The following is a 21915-nucleotide window of genomic DNA, read 5'->3' as shown; positions in this document are numbered from 1 at the left end:
CTTCACTTCTGTGCAGCTGGCTGGTGTAGCTCCCCAGCCCCCAAGGTGTCATGGCAGGAGGGCAGCGAGACTCATGGGGAGGGTCCTCCCTGTGGCACCATGCGCCTGGACAAAGGGAGTCCAAGGGCTGGGAAGCAATTGCTGTTCAGGGGAACAGATAGCTTCTTAGAATCTCTATGTCTGAGAGGCCTCCCTTTGTAAGCCTGCCACTCGTGCCTGCACAATTTCCCTCCCCAGCAGCAGAGCTAGTGTGGTGGTGGGTAATAACCAGAGCAGATTTGTTGGGGAGGGGTCACCAACGGCAGGAGCGTTGGTCGTGGCTATGCCCCTCGCTTGTAAATGCACATCGGAGCCTCTGGTGGGTCACCCCGGTCCTTTCCTGCACAGTCACAAGCAAGTGGTGCTTCTTGGATACTTGAGCATCGTGCATCCTCTGAAAATGAAAAATAATGGTGCCCACAGTGTAGGAATGTAATGGGAATTCAATGGAATGCTGCATGCCCATCGCTTACCACAGTGCGTGGCCCAGAGCAAGCACTGCGTGCTTATTATCATTATTCTCTTGTTATTGTTATCATCTTTATTTATATACCCTCACATACATGTCCCTGTCTGTCTCATAGTTACTGAGTTTTGTTAAAGTCACAGTATTTTCCATCACTTTTACTTGTTTCTAAAGATCTCAGCTTGGGAGGAAGACTTAAAATATTCTTAAAATAAGCACTGCTCTTTGAATGCCCACTGTGGCTGTACTCTAAGCCCTTTTCCTACTTTATCTCACGTAATCATTTTGAGAATCTACAAATAGTTATTTTTCATTTCTGCCTCACACATGAGAGAGTTGAGGCCCAGAGGCCTAAAGTAATTTACTCCAGGTCACACAGCGAGGAAGTGCTGAAATGGGGATTTATACCCAGCTGGGTAGGAATCCCAAGGTCAAAGCTCTTCCTTCATCTATACAATGTCTATTCAAATGTTGCGATCTGTCCTAGAACTGACTTGTAAGAAGCTGGACACCAAGTAGATGGGGAAGCTGGGCTTCAAAAAAAGCTTTCTGTGCCAGGTGGTCAGTGATGAACCCCTGGGTCTCAGATTGACGCCCTTGGGGATGCCAGAGGAAAATGTGGTCTCGTTCTAGAACTGCTTACTCCTTTACTCATCTGTTCAGGAGATATGTAGTGAGGACTGGTTTTGGTTTGTACCAGGCCAGCTGCAGGCACCGATGGATTCAGGTGACCTCTGTCCACGGCAAGTCATGGACGTTTCCATGCCTCTTGGGAAGACTCCCTGGCCGTTTCCACTGTGTCGGAAGGAAGCCTCTCTCTGCCCCACAGTCTGTTCAATGCCAGTCACCAGCTGGCAGTCCCTGTCCATCTCTGCCAGGCTTTTACCATTCAACTAAGAGCCGTCTACAGGAATTAAAACTCTCTGGGTTTATGGTGGGATGGGTAAAGGACACTTTCAGGGAAGCTGCTATGTGAAATTTCTCCCTGCCTGCTTAAAATGAGCCCTAGGACCCCACCCAGAAAGTCAAACTAGACATCTCTTTATTTTTAAAAAATGAGAGCTGCACCAAATACTGGTTAGAAGTATGAACTTTAGGGTCACACACAACTGGATTTGGATCATGGCAGTCAGATCTAGGCAAGCTCTTTCATATTCTTAAATGCCTAGTTCATCATCATCTAAAGGGAAATTGTGGATGTTCTGGCTGGGGTGGGGGTGGGGGTGGGGAGCGGATTTTCTAAGCAAAATGCCAGGTACGTGGAAAATGCTTCGTATTAGAGAATGGCATAACAATTACTGTTTGTATTATAATGATTCATATATGTATTTATTTAGATCTTTGTGAACCTGCCTGGGAATCTACATCACCCTTTATATAGGAGGGTGGCGGGGGCAGTCTTTTTCTGTAAAGGGCCAAAGCTTGTCACAACTGTTCAACTCTGTTGTTGTGGCATGAATGCCCCCATAGATAGTGCATCCATGGATGAGCATGGCTGTGTCCCAATAAAACATTATTTTCAAAAACAGGCCATGTGTTGGATTTGACCCAGGGTCTTTGGTTTGCCAATGTCTGACCCATGGCAGGCTTTGTTGCGCAGCTGCCTGGGCTTGACTGACCTGCCTGTGTGGCCCTTAGTAGGTCTGACCTGGGTAGCTTAGTCACCAAAACATATGCAGCAAGTACCGGAAACCCACCGAGGCGAGGCTCAGCCAGAGAGACACTTTTTGGGAAGAGACACCAACGTGTTCATGCTCAGAGCAGGATGCTCAGCAGGGCCTCGGGAGTGGTGGACTAAGGGACAGAAGCGCTGTCCGGAGCCCAGGGGACGAATCTGCGTGCCCTCTCCCCTCTGCTGTGCGTGGCTGCCTCTGCCTCTCTCTGCATCGGCCCTGTTCTCCCCTCTCCTTGCTCTGCTGGCTTTTCTTCTTGTCCACTGGAGCTGCTTCCAAAAGGTGCCCTCAGCCCTCATTCCGTGTCACTGCGCAAGTGCCACGCTCACCAGCTGACCTTCACCAAGGTTGCAAAGTCCTAAGAGAAGGCCCCTGCTGGCCATCCAAGGGGCGGCTCTCCGCCTCTTGGAGTCATCCGTCCAGGGAGAAACAAGGTGAGTCTGAGCGAAACCAAACAGCCCCATTCCCGAAACAGGTGCCGTGTTAGCAGAAGGGTTGCGGAGTGGGGAGGCCTCACCCAAAGCGTCCTTCATCCCTACTCCTAAAACTGAACTTTGCCCACTACTGCCTTTAAAGGACATATTCTGGCTCAAAGGCCATATTTCACATGCCTCGCCTAGACCTGGCTACAGGGACATCTGTGCTTATACAAGTCCTTGATGCTATTCCCAGCCAAAAGCACACACGTCTTTCCCTTCACTCTCTATAAAACTTCACCCAGGAAATTATAATTTTACAGAGTTGGAAATAATCAGGTCTCGTGTCTATTTCTCTTCACAGAGTTTTCCACATACTTTGAATTCAATGTTCCGTCTTATGTACTTGGTGGAAAAAATAATATAAATACACCTTGAAATTTCCCTAGAGTTCAGCTTCCCTGTTCATGCCAGGTGCAGCTAAAGTCTGGAGCAGAATAAAAAGAGTCTCGTTGCCTTACATGCACCCTGTTATCTCTGGTGGCTTCAAATACAGTTTCTCTAGAAGGCTGTGGTACCTTTGCTCTTTCTGGCCTTGAATCTGAGAGTCTGAGGATTTCTTTGGAGTACACACAGCAGCATCTTTTGACAGACAGTGCAAATTAAAAGATCCGGTGCAGCCCGGGAGCCAGGGACCCAAACTCGCCCCTTGGGTTTTCATTTACAGTTGGGTACTGCAGACACAATTATTGGTGACAGGGAAGCAGAGGCTGGTGGCAGAGTGCATGTGACAGGAGGCTCATGCCAACCCGTAATTGGGAGGATTATTTTTAATCAGAACATACCCTGCAGCCCAAACATTAGAAATCTCCTGTAAGGCCAAGTGAGGAAATTAAACACACCACCAATAAGCCTCAGAGGGGGGTGGCCTGTGGGGTGTAGTATCGTTAGTCTTCTGAAGGTCCCTGGAGCTTCGAGTAGAAGTTTGCGTCCCTCGGGAGGGAGCCGGGGGAGAATTTCCCACAGAGTGGCCCCAGATACTGAGTCTAAACCCTTACAGGACGGGTGAGCACAGCCAGCTAGATGCAGCAGGCGGGCCAGTTGACACTGATTGCGCTTAAATAGTGCAAGTCAAATATAAGCCTTGCAGTAGTGGCTACAACTGTATTTCATTAGTAAGGGAAGGGCCCTGTCCATTCTTCATTTACATAAATCTTAAATGAGCACCTACTAGGTGCCAGGTGTTGTGTTGGCTGCTGGTGTGCTGGGGCCTTGCTATTAGAGTCATCTGGGTAATCTTTACCTTTCTGGCAAAATTTTGCAATACACATTAAGATTCTGTTTGTTGGAAGGACTGTTGCCGACCAGGTAGGAGCCATTCTTGGGAGTCTGGTATGATAAACACTTCCTGAGCAGCAGTGCCAGGTAACTGCACTGTGTAATCCTCCCACCAACCCTCTGCGGAGGGCCCTGTTATTCCCATTTGGTAGATCAGAAAACTGAGGCTCAGAGAGGTCAAGCAGCCTGCCCGAAGTTGCACAGCTAAATGAATGGGGAGAACTGACTTTGAACCCAAGTCTGGGTCAGAAATCTGTGTGGTTCTGTCCCTTGTGGATAAATTAAAGCACAGCCTAGGGCTTTAATGTGCTGAGGACCTTAAATCCAATGGAGCAGACAGACAGAGGGACAGATGTCTTCCAAGTGTGGAGTCATCAGAGATACTACAGGATGGTAAGAATGCAGGTGAGGAGCTCTGTGCTGTGCTTGATGGGGGTTCCCAAGGACACAAAGAAAGGTGCATGTCTACCAGGCAGATGGAGGCAGAACGCATCCTGGGCAAAGGCCTGGAGGTGTTAGAGAGCGGGGCCATTCGGTTTCAGTTTAGGACTGTTGGCTCTGGGATTTTGTCCTTGTCCAACTCAGTCACCATCCAACAAATACAAGGGGAAAAGAAGAGAATATATTGGGAATACTTGGCACAGAGGCGAGGCATCCGATGCGGGGATGGGGTGAGCTGCAAAAAGCAAGCTGTGGGAGAATCAGCTCAGAAAGTGTCCTCTGTACCCTTGCTGCATGGGACGCCTAGCTGATCACATGGGACGTGCTGCTTTAACCCGTGGCTCTACGTAGACAAGAAGCCACATGCTTACAGTAAACGACACACTGGTTCTGAGTGGAGAGCTCAGGGCGCTTAGATCCTGCACAGAACCCAGGAGCACGCTGAATCATTTGCATGGCTGAGTGCCGCTGATCTGAGCACCCGACAGCAGTAGGATGTTTGGTCAGCAGCCTCGTGTTACGTGTCGCATGGCTGAGGGTCACTGGGTTCCCCGGGGGATGGTCTCTGTCCCCAACCTAAGGAAGTTGCCAGGCGCTTCCCTCTCTGGTTCCCTCTCCCCGCCTCCCAGGCGTGAAGGACACTAGCCTCTCCATGCTCCGCCATCACCAGACAGCACACAGGGCGTCCGTACGTGAACCGGCTGCTTGGACTCTGTGCTGATGTGGCCTCAGGCCCCTTTCAAGGACAGTTAAACTCCAGACGCCCAAGTCAGGCCAAGGGCTGCTGGGAAGCTGGGCGAGAGCGCCCCCGATCGCAGTCACCGGTGTACGTGGTCACGAAACAGCCTGTTCATTTGAATCCCATGTGGCTCTTCTTTTGGCAAGCAACAGAAACCCACTCGGAGCACCTCAACAAATGGGGACATTTATTACCTGGCAGGGGAGTGAGTTCCAGCGCCGAGCGCTGAGGGTGTAGCAGTTGCATGAAGCGCTGGCAGCTTGAACCACCGAGGACTCTGGCAACAACTCCGTCTCCCACGGCCCCGCCACTCTTGACTGCCTCTCTTTGCCCCAAAGCCTGGCTTCTTCTGTTCTTCTCACTGAACACATGGCGGAGGATGGCAGACCCCACACTTGCTTAGTTCTCGGTTCTAGGAACTAGCAGAAACTTACAGTGCCTTCCAAATTCCTGGGGAAAAAAAAATTGAACTTAGATCAGGTGAGGTTTCATTTCTAAGCAACACAACCCTTACGGAGCTAGGATCACATACTTCAGGAGTGGCTCTAAAGCTAGTGACAGGGTAAGAGAAGCCTGCCTGCTCCCCCACCCCCATCTGTCCTTCCTTTGGCCAATATTTATCAAATGCCTTCATATCCACAGCAGTGTGGTCGGAGCTGGAGTTACAGTGGCAGCAGGACACACACGGTCCCTGCCCTCGCGGAGCTAACACACTGTGAGACAGACAGCTGCAGTCAAATCATTTGTTCCTGATTGTTAGATGACAGCTTTAATGTACGCTCTGGAGGAAGGGTGAGGGGCTCTGGACACCATGTTGGGTGGCGCTCTGTAAGGAAGTAATGGCACACGAGGGTTAACTGAGTGTTGAGAGCTTTGCAGGTCAAAGATACAGCACGCACACCATCCTGGGGCAGGTAGAGGGTCAGGTGTGGTCCAGAATGGGAAGGTCCCTGGGGCTGGTACACAAGGGGTCTGGAGGAGGTGTGCACCCCCACTAATAAACAGAGCCAGAGCTGCGGCCAGGAGCATACCACGCAGGAAGTCAGGCTGTGTTTCGGGACAGGCGCTTTGTCCTGAACAGAATGGGAAGCCATCGCTATGGGGTTTAAGCCATCAGGTGACATGGTCGCAGTCACATTCTGTCGAGATTACTCCGCCGGCTCCTTGGAGGGTGGAGAGGTGAGAGCCCAGAGACAGGAGGCCGTCTCAGCAGCCTGTTGCGGTCGGCGGTGTGGGGAAATCCAGGAGGAACCCTCGGCAAGTCTGTGGGAGTAGACGCGGTGCAGGCGCCAGCCCTGGGGAGAGGCCAAATTAGAAACTTAAACCGCACATTGCCTGCCTAAGGTCATCAACTTCAGTGTTTTCGAAGTAATGAGTTCACTATTTTGCGCATCCGTTTGGACAGAGTGCAGAGGTGACAGCAACTAATGCAGGAAGCGAGCATTCACCTCCATTCTGCCCGACGTGGTTTCCCTGTCCCTTCGCGTTTTCTTCACTCGCAGCTCCTTAGCTCCGTCGGTCGTAGTCTCAGTACATTTAAAATTCCACCCAATTCCGCTGGGGCCCAAGATTCTCCCTGGTCGCAAATTGCTCTTTAAGTTGTTTGCGCGAGTAATTGCAAACTCAGGTCAATCTTAGTTTTTGTTTCTGTATTTTTTTTAAACTGCATCACTCCTCTGGAACTATAAAGAGCATCTTACGTTTTTCTTGCTGTCTGGTGCCATTGCTAATGGCCATTTCTATTCTCACCTTGTAACAATGGTTCTCAGCCTCTGTTTATTTTTATAAAACAATTCACCAGGAGGATTTGACAGTTTCTTATTAGTGTAAGGTGGTGGGGGGAGTGGATTATAAAATTCATTTCAGCTGTAGTTTGGATTAAAAGCAAATATAAAAGTGCAGGCATAAAGCTGTCACGGACATGAAATTAATGTTACTACCTGGGTACCAAGTACGGGAACACCAGAGGGGACCACGGTGCTCAAACAAAACCTGGATGAATTCAGTGCCCTTCCTTGGTGCTGGAACACTCTGGGTGAACGGGGAATCATTTCTTATGCTGTCCAGTGCAGTGAGCAGCTGAACCAGGGGATAAGGCTCCCAGGTTGAAGAAAACATTGTTCTTTCCCCACCCAGGAGTTCACAACCCAGGCAGGTCAAGTTTGCAGTGGGTTAGAGAGAGTGTATGGTTCTTGTTTGGGTAGATGGATGTGCGAAAGGTCACAGAGTCCCTGGAAAAAATTCAGCCCAGCTGGATCAGTCCGTAAAAATTGGAAAGAGAAGTTCACACTTGGATTGACTTTGAAGAATGAGCTCATGTGGGGCCAGGTGAAGGGCAGCTCAGGAAGAAAGGTAAGGGGAAAGGGCCCTTGGTAAAACTGTGCCTCGTGCCTTTCAAGTCGTCCAAGGTGGCTGGATGTTCAAGGATATGAGTGAGCGTATTAGGGGACAGAGGTGATGACTGGAGAGGGGAGGGCCCGGGTTGGGATGGATGAACCCTACTGGAGGAGCTATCATCATTTGTAATGAATAAAAGGATGCTTGTAGATTTTGATACAAAGCTTAATTGTACTACAGCTTCAATAAAACTATTACTGCCACTGTTATTCCTATGACTACTTCTGTTTTTATTGTTATTATTTTTAGAACACTGGTAATTCTCCAGCTGAGGAGTAGTGTGCATTTATAGAAGATACCCATAGAGTCTGACTATTCATTTCCTAGCTGCCCTAACTCTCCTTCCCACATCGTGTTCTTCTACTTCATCTGGTTACATCATTCTCATCATTAAGATGGGCTCCATCGCCACAATGCTGGCAAAGCCTTCCCCAACATCCCTGACCAAGGTCTGTCTTCCCCAGGGGACTGTAGGCATCAAGATGATAGCACTTGCTATGAAAAAGAGGGCTTAATAAATAATAATAAACTTTTAATCAGCTTTCACTCTGTTGTAGGCACCGTGCTAAGTGCCTTTCAGATGTTACCTTTTAATATTCACCTCAATCCATGGAGGTGGGCACTATGTTTATTCCTGTTTTACAGAGGAAGCTGAGACAAAGAAGGTTAAGTGACTTGTCCAAGGTCACAAAGCTGGTAGGGAGTGGAGCCATGGATGGCTGGGATGGATGGATAGAAGGCAGGCAGGCAGGAAGGAAGGGTGAGTCTGGGTAGTTGAAAGTGCACTGGCTCAAGATTCCAGAGCCCTGCACACCAGTCCCATCTCTGCTACTTAAATTTCTCCCAGAGAAGGAGCAGGTCTGTGTCAGTTCTCTTGGGTACAGGATGCTATTTAAACCCTTCAGATCTATTAGTCAGTTTTGATTTTTCCAACTGGGGATGACTTCTACCTCAATTCACTGAATTATGCGATTATAATGGTCATTTGAGGTTCAGGTGATGTCCAGCTTATCTAAATATTAATGTACATGAATCATAGTCATTTGAATGAATGTAGCCATGTTTATGAAACTGATTATTTATGGGACACATAATATTACAGTTTTACTCATTGCAAAATGAAGACACTTGGAACGTTAGCTATCACATTATAGAATTCTGGAATTCTAGATCTGATTAGGTTGAAAGGAAATTTAGAGTTTATTTCATCTTGCCTAACCCCATGTAGGTAAGTCTACAGTCATATCTATGAAAGATCAGCCTCCCAGTCTTCCTTGAACACATTCTGTGACAAAGACCTCAGTGGGTATGACAGGACACTAGCGGAATTGTTCTTCCTAAACATAGTGTCCAACCGCCAAGTTCAAATCCAGGCTTCATTACCTACATGCACACTGTGCAATTTACTCGTGCTGTCTGAGCTTCAGCATCCTCTTCTGAAGCAGAGAAAATAGTGACACCTTCCTAATTGGAGTATGCAAGGATTCAATGAAAACAGATTTAAAATCTTGATCTTAATCATTGTCATCATTATTACTATCATCCTTGTTGACCTCACAGTATTGCCAAGAACCTATGTAGAGGTTAAGCAGATATTACTTTTTTATGACTAAAAAGGTGCAGGCACAAATCAAGAATATATTCCTCAGTACTAAAGTTCTCCCCTCTTTCCTTCCCTAGGAAACTGCTCAAAGAACTCATGCAAGTGGAACTTACAGCTTCCTTGATCGGACTCAGCTCTCAGTGAGTACGAGCACTTCTGAGCATTCATTACACAAATACATCCATTGCTTTGATTGTATCCGCCATGAAAAGCTCTCTTCTGCAGGCCTGAGGTTCCCACAAACGCTGAGCTGCCTGCCTGTGTCTTTCTTTTTGGCACGTCTACCTTGGGTGTAGAAATGAGAGGAGGGTTTGCTATGTAAACCCCTGCAGTGAATATAGGACGTGTGTGAGCAAGGAGCTGGGCTAACCGGCTGGGGGTGAAAATAAAATGTGCTTTCGTTTTCCTTTTGTTCCCTAAGCTTTCCTCCCTAGGAGATATTTTGCCCCCTCTTCCAGTTGCAGGACCCTGCAAAGGACAAAGAAATGCCAACAAACATAGATCAGGTAGTAAGACCACATATTTCTTGAAGCATTTAAGAACAACTCCTTTTGCTCTTTTTGAGCCAGAATACATTACTACTATATAAAAATTACTGCAAAAAAAAAAAAAAGAATTCTGTACTGTAAGATGCTGGGGTATACTTTAGAGATTTCATTTGTGTTTTGCAAGTAAGCATTTTCTACTGTTGGCCTTTCTCATTGCGGACAAGGAGTTTGTTTGGGGTGAAGCGGGCAGTGTTTTGCCCAATGTCCCCATCTCGTATTTTTCTGATGCACTCACATTTGGGGTCACGGGGGTGGTGTACAGCACCCTCCTAAAACCTCGGACATCTGTCCTCCTCTGCAGTAGTGCTGTTGGCAAACCGTTTGTTTTTGGAGTGAGTCTACAATAATTTAACAATGAATGGCAACATTTTAAAGGGTCAGCGAAAGGAACTATTTTTTCAAGATGTGGCATCCTTCATAGGTTTCAGAATTCCTTCACATACTCTACTTCTGAGAACTGGAGTATAATTTGAAAAAAATCAAATATCATAAAGGGGCAGGTATCAGAATCGGAGGCTGTCGGACCCCAGGCCTAGAAAAGGCTGATCGAAGGTAGTTCTTTCGCCCTTCCTGGTCTTGCGCGACTCTCGTCATTGCTATGGAATTTGCATATATGACGGCTAGAAGGAGGAGGAGGGCACAGAAGGAAATGAAAAGATGGTGTATTGGCTGTTCGCTGCATCAGAATGACTTAGTGTTACCCTGATCAGCTCAGCCTTGTGTCTCACGGGAGATCAGCCCCACAGCTTTTGTTCCCAATAATAAAGGAAATTTCATGCCTAATTCCCTCCATGCCACATCTGTCTTTTAATGCCTTTGTAGTTCAGGCTACGGCATTTCCTATAAGCTGCAAGGTTTTGTAAGTGAGAAGGAAGGGCTGCTCGACATGAAGTCTGCTCACATCTATGTGGCGCGAAGTTCAATGTGCATCGTCCTGTGGCTTTTCCTGGTTAAGAAGTGTGGTCCTAGATGCCTTCGTGGTGACGGAGGAGGCAGAGGAGGGGTGGAGGAAGGCAGGCTCCAAGGATGGGTTTTCAGGTTACGTATGCCTCTCCCACCTGTCTCCCTACCTTCTCAACGTGATAAAAAGTACTGCCCCTCAGAAAGAAATTCACATTCCAACCCTGGATTGGGGCAGTGGTTTCTCACTTAGGGGAGGCTCTGGTCCCTGAGATAATTAGTACAGTGTCATAAGGAACTCGTGTTAATTTGTCTTTGGATGTGGAATTTCCATATCTACACTTGTAGTCTAAAGAGAAATAAAAGAATTATTAATTTGCTGCTCCAAACCAGTGTGCAGATATCTGATAATTTCTAAAAAAAAAAAAAAGGAAGGAAGGAATGGAGAAACTCCTCACTGGGGATATATAATAGAGCAGCTGCCCGATCTCTGTGTGCCGAATAGATGTCTAAGCTTCTCGGGTGCAGAGAACCTCAAACAGCTTTTGGGGCTAAGAAATCACTTCCCCTGGAATGAAGAACTGACTGCTTAGCTGCCAAGAAAGCAGATGTTCTGGTATCTGTACTGGCCATATGCCTCTTCACCAGCAACATGTGTGGCACATCGCAGGTCAGGAAAACGCTTTAGTCCTGGGTGGGATTTTTACTGGGAGCAAAGTTTTGCCGTTGGAATTTGCTCATATCTAACATTGTGCCTGGGCTGATGGGATTGTCTTGGTCCCAGTCAGGGTTTTGATCTCTCTGTGAGCTTCAGAAAATTAATGTCCATTTACTGCTTCCAAAAGTCTGGTTATCTCTCATTGTTTAATCTTTTCCAGAATGTTCCATTCCCACATCCTGTTCCGATCTGTATGCGTAAAGGTCATTGGTTGAACTTCAGTCTCAGAGTAATTTCTTATAACTTTTAAATTTAACTTCCACTCGAAGCCGTCCTTTGACCTCTGTCTCCTGTCAGATTACACTTTCATGACATGCCATATCAAAATCATAGTTACTGAACTGAACAGAAATTAATGTAATGTTTGTCCTTTTCTTTAGCCCAGTGCTCCAGTCAGACTTTCCATGGTAATAGGAATATTCCTTATCTCTGCCAATTGAGCACTTAAAATATGGCTATTGCAGCTGATACACTAAGTTTATAATTTTATTTGTTTTTTATTAATTTAGGTTTAAACAGGGTCATGGGACTACTAACGACCTACACATTGGATAGGGCAGCTCTAGACTAGAGACCCGATGAGTATAGGGGCCAGGTCTGCATGTTCCATCCTTGCACCCAGGCTGATCCTCAGCTGGTGTGTACCAGGGTGGACATCCGTTGGTAAACTGCCCCTAAGCATCTCTCACCTATTGCATTGCCATACATAGGCTGTATCCCCTCCATGGACTCCTGATCTAGGACTAAAGGGTGAATGATCCTCTGGCACCATCCTCCAGGGCCACAACACGTGTCTCTATTAACTGTTGGTACCTATCATGTGCTGGTTGTTAAATAGTACGTAACCTCTGATTATTTCTGCGGGATGTACTTAAGTCCTGGCCATGGTAGATAGCTGGCACTCGTTGTACAGAGGGATGGGTGAGCACACGGGGGGATGAGGGGATGAATCCATGGGCCCGTCCTCCCTTCCGATGGAGTATGATGGAAGTGGGAGAAACAGAGCTGGTCTCCCTGATGGCTGCTTTTTGTCTTCTACTTACCACTCAATGTTCTTCAAAGCTTCCGTCTCTGCTTTGTCAACTGGTGGGCCCAGAACAACAGGCTCCACGGATCACTGGATTCGTGTCACAGGCAGCACAGATGGTTGTCCCTCTTCAAGTGGTCACTTCTGACTCCAAATGCCTCCAAACGTCCTGAAATCCGATCAGGACCCCCTCACTCACCTGTGGACACTCTTTTCTCTCCAGGTCCCCCAGTCCCAAGCTTCAGTCATCACTGACTTTGCCTGTGTCTTTATGTACCACCAAGACAGGAGGGAGTCTTGGACCTGGGCCTTCCATGCCCCCTGTTGGCATATCACTCCAGGTCCTCTACCTGAGGTCTTTCTAAGTGGTTTTTATACCTAAATCACCTTCTCCTGGATTCCATTCTACATACTGAAGGACTAATATTCCTGAACCATGAATATCATCTAGCTACTTGTTCAATTAGTAGTTCCTGTGTAACATTTTGCCTCTCTGAGAATCCCTAAGTATCTCCCATTCCCACTAGGAAAGTTGATCTCTTGACTTGTACATGTGTTTATTTCCCACCTGCAATCACTTGCTACACCCCGTCCCACCAGCACGATACCCCTGTCCTCTTGGTCTACACTTCCGTGTAGATCTCTGCTATAAGACCCTCCTGATGGATGAACCTTTGCCCGTGAACTTCAGGTCCTTGGTTCCCCCTTGCAGGATAGCGAAAATACAAAGGTCTGTTTTCAGTTTAGAAGGTTGACCCTTAATAATATTTTTAGAATCTGGAGCTCAGTGGAGCAGGTAGGAGCAGAACGATGTAAAGGTGAATAGAAAAAGAAAGAGCAATGACCGTCATCGGGAAGGTGGAATTCTCTTGACTTCAAAAGTCAGCAGATCGGCTGGAGATGGGGGAGATCGGGCATCAGTCGGAATACGAGAGGGAGGGAGGGGAAGAGCAGGAGCAACGTCCGGGCATCGGTCTAAGTGATGGCCGGGCTTCGGGTGGGCTGCATGCCAGCTGACTTACAGTTCCAGTCTAGAGGGTATGCAAAACGATGCCCTCCTCCTTGCGACTCTCACTGACGTGTCACCAGCCACCAGCCACCAGCCGTGCTTGTTCATACAGTCGGTACGTGAACCTCTTACGTCTCTTCAGCTGCTGCATAGCAAGCTCTGTTATCTTCTCCCTGCAGTCCCTAACTCCCCTCTTCTAGAAAACGAGTAGGAACTCAGGGGATCTTTTTGATTTAATGAATGTACGAACCCGAGAAGCAAGAGAGAGTGTAGACAGAGAAATAAAAAATAAAAAAACAAAACCCACCACATTTCCTCCTACTCCCACATTGTTAGAACATAGGAAGATTCAGAAAGAGTGGGAGTTAAGAAGAAGGTTTGTATGACAGTAGGATTTAAGGACTGGATAGAGAAGAGAGAAGGGGCGCTCCAGCGTCTGCCTTGTCATTCTCCACCATCACCCCCAGTGGACACCTGCCCTGTACTCACCATGCACTCTAATGACCTCTGTATTACTTCTGTGTCCTCTGTCTCCTGCACTGGACTAGAAGATCTCGGGAGGCATGACATGGAGTCTCTAACACCCAGTAAGGTGGCAAGCACGTACATAATATTGGATGAGTTACTGGATTGCATGCATTAATGCTGTGAAAGATGATCATGCTCTTTGTATTTTGAAACCAAAATTGTGTTATCTGTAATCTCCCAGGGCCCTCCTTCCCCTGCCTCCCCATCTAGATCAGTCTGAAAATTCAAGCGAGCCAGGCTAGTGCCCTGGCTTTATGAATTGACTGCATGATCCTTAACAACACATTGGCCAATCTGACTTAACTTTTAAAAAAAAAAGAAAATGAATGCACCAAGTAGGTTTGGGACTAATACAGTACTGATGTTCTGCTTTCTGTTTACTGTATTAATATACTGATATTGATATAGTTTGATCTACCCTCCTGGGTTGCATTAGATAATTAGATCATTTAAAAAAAAATAATAGTAAGGAATTGACTAAGGCCCCTTCCAACTTGCAATTCAGTAGAGAAGTTTGAAGGGAAGTATCATTGTCTCAGAAAAGCCCCTCCCTGCCCTCACCTGTGGGCAAAACTGAACCCATTATTTCCTGGAGAAGAAAATGAATGCACCAAGTAGGTTTGGGACTAATACAGTACTGATGTTCTGCTTTCTGTTTACTGTATTAATATACTGATATTGATATAGTTTGATCTACCCTCCTGGGTTGCATTAGATAATTAGAGGAAATGAAAGGAGATTTTGCCTGCAACCTCTTACACTGGCTTGAACACCTGAGAGAGGAAATCTGTATTCATCCTAATTATTCAACAGTTCTCTGTTTAATAACCTAATGTAAACAATGGCTTGAGTTTTTGCTAAATCTCTTAAGCTAAAGATTAGATCTGCTTGCTCTTTCTACTCTACATTGTAATGTGAGGTTTTTGTAATTCAAGACACTGGTGAACCGGTAACAGTTGCTGGAAATTGCAAAGGACAAACAGAGACAAAAAGGGCAGGTTGATAAGTTATGGGACCTAGGAATCTGGTTTCTCCAAGTGGAGGAGCATGCAGATTCCTTCAACCTTTGAGAAGTTTTAAAACAAAAAGATAAACTTTCCCTAAGAGCTGTTACCCAGAATATATACTTTTTAAAAACCTGTGGCTAGTTTCTTTTGCACTGAGGTAGTTGACAGATGAGAATTTTTGCCTGAGAAAGTATCAGCCCCAATTCTGTGTCGGACATGCAGTCAGTGCTAAATAAATGGTAACAATGACTGTTCTTACTGTCATTCAGAACAATTATGTAACTGGGAAGTAATCTCCTCTCCCACTGAACGAGGGGTGTATGTGTTCACCTGTGTGCACATGTATGGGTGCATTGGCATGTTGGATAACTCAGTGGACCTCAGTCTCTTCAGTTAAGAAGGATACATTACCTTGAAAAACTATGTTGTGGTACATTCCAGCTCGGTGCTATGTCATCGACTTGGAAGCCAAATTCCTACCCTAGTGATGTCATCATTCACTATCCATTCACAAATAGCTGTGGAAAAATGATTGAATTGGATTTTTGTTACATGCTAGGGATACTACAGAGAATAGACAGACATGGGACCCTGAGTTCATGATAAAATTGTAAGATAAAATTTAAAGTCAATAAAATAATTCAAGTTGTATTAATGATTAGGGAGTAGCCAGTCACAGAAAGGAATGTATGCTGGGCTCAGAATGCAAATAAATGATTTGGTTCTCAGAGGTGGGAGAGGGCCGAGCGCTGCCCCCATTACATGGGAGTTCTTCTCTTCCCTCTTCCCAGGTCAGGCGTTCTCCTTTCACAGCTGGCTGGCCTTCTCCACCCTTCTCCACCCTTCCCCCGTGTGCAATGCCCTTGCCCGGAGCTTCCTTCCCCCATCAATGACCATTTACACTCCGCAGGGCCAGACTGCCCACCAAGTCCATAAACCTGCGCTCTGTGCAGAATCAATGCCCATTTACAGCTGCTAATGCATTAATATCAGAAACGTCCCTGGCCGTGACCTACCTGAGTCATTACACACTAATCATCAGAGGCAATTTCAAGCAGATTGACTAGTGATCAGTGTCCTCCGTGCGTCCAGGCAGGAGGACACACGGCTGCCTTCACAGCCCCTGAGCAGATGGTCCAAGAGCGTAATCACATGCTACAGCCGGTGCGGGTCTGGCTCCAGGAAAGGCATCTCCATGTCCTGCATGCAAAGCTGGGCCGCCTCACCCAGGGGCTCCGCTCCGAGGGCCTGCCTTCCATTTCAGAGCAGAAGTCAAGCTCTCCTTCAGAGATGGTGGGGAAGCAAGGTTCACCTGGGCCTGAATTGTTCTGTATGCACCACTGCCACCAAGCTGCAGTCATTGTGGGCTTGTGACTTGGTGTAAAAGTTTCTTCCTTTAAGTTTTAGCTTGAGCATGTTTTTAATGCTCTACCACTTCCTATAATCACAACTGTAAGGGTGACACAATATGTTATCAAGATGGTGTTTTACTCCATTATTGTGAAATATCTAGGAAGTTTCTACACTTTTTACTAACACCATTATTGCCAGAGATAATTACCCAGGATCTGTAGAGTTTTCTTCCTGGGGCTAATTTCCTGAGGATAACACCCCTGAGAGGGATTATACAGTCAGAGGATTTATATAAGCATCTTTATCACTTTGGACACGTATTGCTAAATCATTTTTTCTTTTTAAGGAATGGTGTTAGTTTACAGCCAGCTTATTGTCTTTTGGGCTTTCTACTCCTAACCACCTACATTTTATTTGCCCAGAATGAGGATTCAGATTATATTTAAGAGGAGCTAAGCAGTTGGGTTGGAAATATGTGAGTCAGATAGAATCTTGAACTTCCGGGAACTACTGAATAAAGGGAGAAGCCAGATAAGAAAATAACCCGTTGCTCTGTGATATGATATGTGCCCTAAGGAAAAGGGGGCTTCAGAATCCAGAGATTCTTTCACAACACATTACTTCTGAGACTAGTGTAATTCAAGAGCCTCTCCCTTTGACGGATCCGAGGTGAATGTCATGCTATTTGTTGACAAGAGTTTAGAGATAATGAAACTCCTGGGGTTTGATTGTTCTCCAGTCCCATGTGTCATTGCCATATCCATAAATTCAAGTATAAGAACTTGGTCAGCTGTGTTGTGTTATCAGTCTAGTTTTATGGGCCATACATTCTGATACACTCTGGAATTTCTGTTGGTAGAAATCCACAAAACTTGCGCCTCGCCAGGACAAATAAGCCCGGAATCTTTGGGCTGAGCGCTCCAAAGACCTGGCAGGTTACATCTAGTCGTTCGTTTAGATTCAAATAAAGGCAGCCGTGGTCCTAGTGGGAAAAGCACAGACATTAAGACAAACAAGTGGAGATTCAAACTGTGGCTTTCTATTTACCATTTTGCAAACTTGGGTAAGTTACGTAACCTTTCTCAGCCCCAATTTCCTCTTGTGTAATGAAGATGACAATAACAGCCCATAGGTTTCTTACGAAGATGAAATAAAAACTCCTTTTTGCAGGGAGAGGGGGCCTTTTTGGGAAGAGTCTTTGGGATGGAGAGAGGAATACTTTGGGCCTAACTCTGGGATCAGTTCAGCAAAAGGTAGTAGCAGAAATAACTGCTCTCTTTCAGGAAGAGAAGCCCGGCTGGTGGTTCTGATGAGAACAAGGAGGAGAGGAAATGAGGCTTAAGCATCCACCTGCACGTGGGCGGGAGGCTGATAACTGTGCGGGGCTGTCCCACAGAAATCAGGGGTGGCTGCTCCGGGTCAACTCGAAGGCCTCTGCTTGGCCGTGACCCAGTCCCACACTCTGTCTGCCCTGTCCCTCTCCGCGCCCTCACCGACAAAGAATAAAATTAACTCCTTCCTTCAAAACTCTTATACTTTAAGTGGTTTTCAGACTGAGCTTTTTGTGCAATTCAGGTGACATTCTGAGTCCTGCCTGGGTCCCTGCAGTGGACGGCAGCTGGTGCCCTCGGTGATGCCAAGGGAACAGCTGAGGTGTTAGAATGTGCTCACGGCCAGGTCTTGGGCGAAGCGTTTTGCACGCATCCCCCCACTTACTCCGCCTAGTGGCCCAGTGAGGTAGGTCCTGCGCTGACTGCCGTTTTACAGGAGGAATCTGACACTTGAAGGGATTGCATGGGTCCCTCTAAGTCAGGCAGGACACAAGAGGTGGAGCTGGCTGGGGCCTCCAGCGGTCTGGAGTCCACACTCTTGCTCACGGCCCTCGATTCTTTCTGCATGCAGGGCCCTGGTCAGAAGTGCCAGGGGGACGGCAGATTTCGTCAGAGGGAAGTGGCAAGGTCTTTGGGTTTCAACGGGGATTTGAGAATGGAGGGTCTCGTCTGCTGTCTAGGCCACCTTTGTAATCTCCTTCTGCAAAATGTAGATGATGTTGATGACCGGTATGATTAAAGAAAAATAGTTCTGCCATGGAATTCTCATTGGTCTTTCTCTTCTCCACGCAAGGAAAGAACGAGGAGTATGGAGTATACTGCACAGTGAAAATGCAAACTGAAATGTTCTCCGTGGCTACCAGGGACTGTGCATTAACAACAGACTCCTGTTAGTAAAGGCAAAGTAGGGAGCCACTGAGAGCCGCAGCCCCAGGTCTTTCTGATACCCAGTATGCCTGTAGCCTCCTGTGGTTTGACACTCCAGCAGAAAAACCCCAGGTTGCAAGTGAAGTTTCATTCCAAGAAAAAATAAAAACAAAAAGCAACAGTGAAGGGATTAATAAGCAAGAAACTGAATTGTACCTCTGAGATTTTATATATATATGTATATATATGTGTATGTAATGTGTCTATGAATGCATACATATATACATACACACACATATATACATATACTATGAATATCCATATATACCATTTAGGTAAATATTTTCATAAAGAATTATGGTGATGGGGAAGTAAAAGAAGGATTATAACTACTTCAGTGCTTATTATTCAGAGCCCATGGTCCCCCCACCGCATGGTGGTGGCTGACGCTGGTTGCCTATTCTGCAAATACGCTGTTTTGAAGAGCCTGAAGGTGCCATGCCTGCACAGAGCTCCCAAGAGGCCTTGTGCATTCCCCTCAGCAACCCTCCCAGGCTGAGCTCAGAGCCGCTGATGGTGTTTGCCAAGCCCTCTGATCCCCCTGTGAGAGTTCTGATCAGGAATGAGGTCACAGGTGAGGAATCAGAACGGGCACCGCACCATCCCTGTGATCCTGTTCCTCACCTCCTCCCTGCAAGAATTGCTCTCACTGTATCCAGCAAGGGGCTGGAGCCATCCTTTCACTCACTCAACAGATGCACATCAAATGCTCTTCTGCTGGGCATGGTGCCGGCTGCTGGGGACACAATGAGAGACAAGACAGGCAAGGTTCCCAGACCCATGGAACTTGTATTCTTGAGCAAAAAATATTAGACAAACAGCCAGACAAAAAAATGCATGACTACGGATTAGAGTAAGTTCTTTGAGATAAAGACGCAGTATGTCACACGAGTCCGTGCACAGTGTAGTAATCTAGGTTTGATGGTGAAGCAAAAGTCTCTGGGGTGTAGGGCAAGACGTTTGGGCTTTTGAAGAATTGAAATAAGGTGTGGCTGGAGCAGAGTGCCAAAACGGGGACGTGGGGTGGTCCTGAGTGGGCAGGGAGAGATGTCCATCAAAGTGCAGATTTCAGATTTTATCCTACGTGCCGTGGGCGACCATCAGAGGATCTGAAAAAGCAAAGAGCATGATTATACGTGTGTTTTTAAAAATATGACTCTGGCTACTGTATTGAAGAAGGTTGGACAGAGGCAGAATGGGAGCAAGGAGAATAGTCAAGAGGAGTGTGGGCAGTCTGGGAGGGGCGCTGGCATTGGCTTGAAACGGGGCTGTAGCCGTGGGATGGAGAGGAGCTCAGGGAGCCTGTCTATCTATCCCTCCATCCCTCCACCCACTGTTATCTTAATGTTGTATAAAATCCAGCTGTTTGCTCAGTTCTTCAGGGCATCAGGGACCACTTCCAGTATATTCTAAATCCTGCAGAAAATCATGACTTTTTTTTTGGTTTTGCTTTTTGTTTTTCATTTTTTCCTCAAGTGGATAAATCATTTCTTCTGGCCCTATTAAAGTTTGGTTGGAGGCAGTCCTGTTGGCGCATTTTCCCTGGTTGCTGTCGCAGGTTTTAGCTCAGACGACACCATTTGCTTTACGGAAGTTCCTCATGCACTGAAGGCTGACATTCTTGATAATTCTGCCACCTGTGTGACAACAGGCTGCTGAAGAGATACAAACGACGCCTGCAGGGGAGAGGGCCGTCTCAGCGGTTTGCGTAGCACCGATGGGTGTGAGGGGGCAGGAAAATAATTAGTTTAGTAAGATGGAAATGGAAGATGAATGAAGACACCACTAATATGTGGATGCCTGGGAGGAGGGGTGACCTGCTTCATTGAAGATTTGAGGAAGAATAATTGAATCAATGGCTATGAAAATGAAGGCAATATTAAGAGAACTTCATGGCAACGTGTAAGGCAGGAAAAGTTAAATTCAATCAACATGCATTTATTGAGTGCTTATTATGTACCTGTCACCGTGTGAGGCATTTTAGCCAAACTAAAAGCGAAATATAATTGCAAGACATAAATAAGACTTTACGCTCTCCATGCAGAGTCAAGCTTTCAGAACATAGGAGTGCTTCCAGCACACATTAGAACACTTGAGAAGCAATTGTAAGCTACATTAATAGGCATCACTGTTAGGGATAGCACGAATACCGCTGAATATACCACTGAATATTAGAAACATGAGTGGTTCTGTGACTATGGTTAATTTACTTAACCATTCTGAGCATCAGTCTCTCCTTTATGAAACGTTCATATCACAGCATGGAGCACCATTACTTCTTTATACATGTACACACCCCCTCCCCATCCCCCACTCCTGCCCCCACCCCCACCCCACATACACAGATGCTGCTCAGTACTGTTCAAGGCTGCAACTGCTGGTTAGTTAGGACAGGAAGGTGGGTGGAGAAAATGCTACTCTTTAGCCATTTGGGTTTTAGTAGTCTACACTTCAGTGAAGTATATGGAACATTCTAGATCTCTGCAGGAGAGTAAGTCAGCATAAATTGCAGCATGGACTAGAAAAGTAAATAGGTAATGGAAAATGTAAAGATAAATCTTTTGATGTGCATGCTTGCTTCTTTTGATGAGGCCTGGAGAATATACACAAGTGAGGATACAGCTGCAATTTACAGAGCGTGGGACTTTCTAGAGCTTAGTGTTATTTGAAACGATATTGAAAGTACTCACTGTATTTCCTTAGTGACTCCAGTGCCACGCACTGATGTTCTGCAGATTCTAAACACCTCCTTCCCATGATATGTCCTTGCATGGGTTTAAAGCTGTTTCTTGCATCTGATACTTCCATTTGTTAGTCCTAAGATTTCTCCATTTATTCTAGTCTGTTTTTTTATTCAGTGTCTTAAAAACAATTCTCATTATACTTTCTCTCTTGTCTCTCAGCCTTTTATCACAGTCGTCTTATTTTTCATTAGCTTTTCATTCTTGATTTTTTTGGAGTTTTCTGTATGGGATGATCCAGTCATTTCTGCACACCTGAGAACTCTTAAAATATTAATTTAAAAAAATCAGAAACGGATAGAGGTATTTTCGGGCCTGTTACGTTAAAAACATGACAACGCACCCAAAGTGGAATCACGTAGGCGAAGCCCTAGGTCGCCAGACGGAGACACTTAGTACAGTTGCGGCTCTCCCAGAAATGGAATCTTAATCGGTTCATCAGGGATCCCCCGAGAAGCACTAGGCCGGTAACCTTCCTGGGAGACCCCTGCCATCCCCGTAAGGAGAGTAACTTGCAGCATAACCAGTCTGCTCCTTTGCCCTTTATAGGTTCCTTCTTCTAGCTCCTTTCTGTCTACAGAAGTTTTCATTTTCTGTAACTCCTTAGAGTGCCTTTCGATCTGCTAGAGGGCATGCTGTCTGATGCATGAATCTTTGAATAAAGCCGATAAGATCTTTAAAATTTATTTGGTTGAGTTTTATTTTTTAAACAGC

At 46.2% G+C, this 21915-nt stretch overlaps 1 protein-coding gene across 22 annotated transcripts in view; it reads left to right on the top strand.

Annotated features, from left to right (window-relative positions):
- Positions 1-21915, top strand: part of RBFOX1 (RNA binding fox-1 homolog 1) — a 1882478-nt gene that overhangs the window by 782571 nt on the left and 1077992 nt on the right. For all 22 annotated transcript variants that reach the window (XR_008992290.1, XR_008992289.1, XM_057487615.1 and 19 more), the window contains exon 5: positions 9190-9252. Coding sequence is in view for 20 of the 22 variants with exons in the window: in XM_057487615.1 (XP_057343598.1) it covers positions 9190-9252 (63 nt within the window). In the remaining 2 variants the exon portion in view is untranslated. The remainder of the gene's footprint in view (positions 1-9189; positions 9253-21915) is intronic.

This window comes from Manis pentadactyla, chromosome 10, assembly GCF_030020395.1.
Source record: "Manis pentadactyla isolate mManPen7 chromosome 10, mManPen7.hap1, whole genome shotgun sequence".
NCBI classification, from domain to species: domain Eukaryota; kingdom Metazoa; phylum Chordata; class Mammalia; order Pholidota; family Manidae; genus Manis; species Manis pentadactyla.
This window is presented reverse-complemented; position numbering and strand designations above follow the sequence as displayed.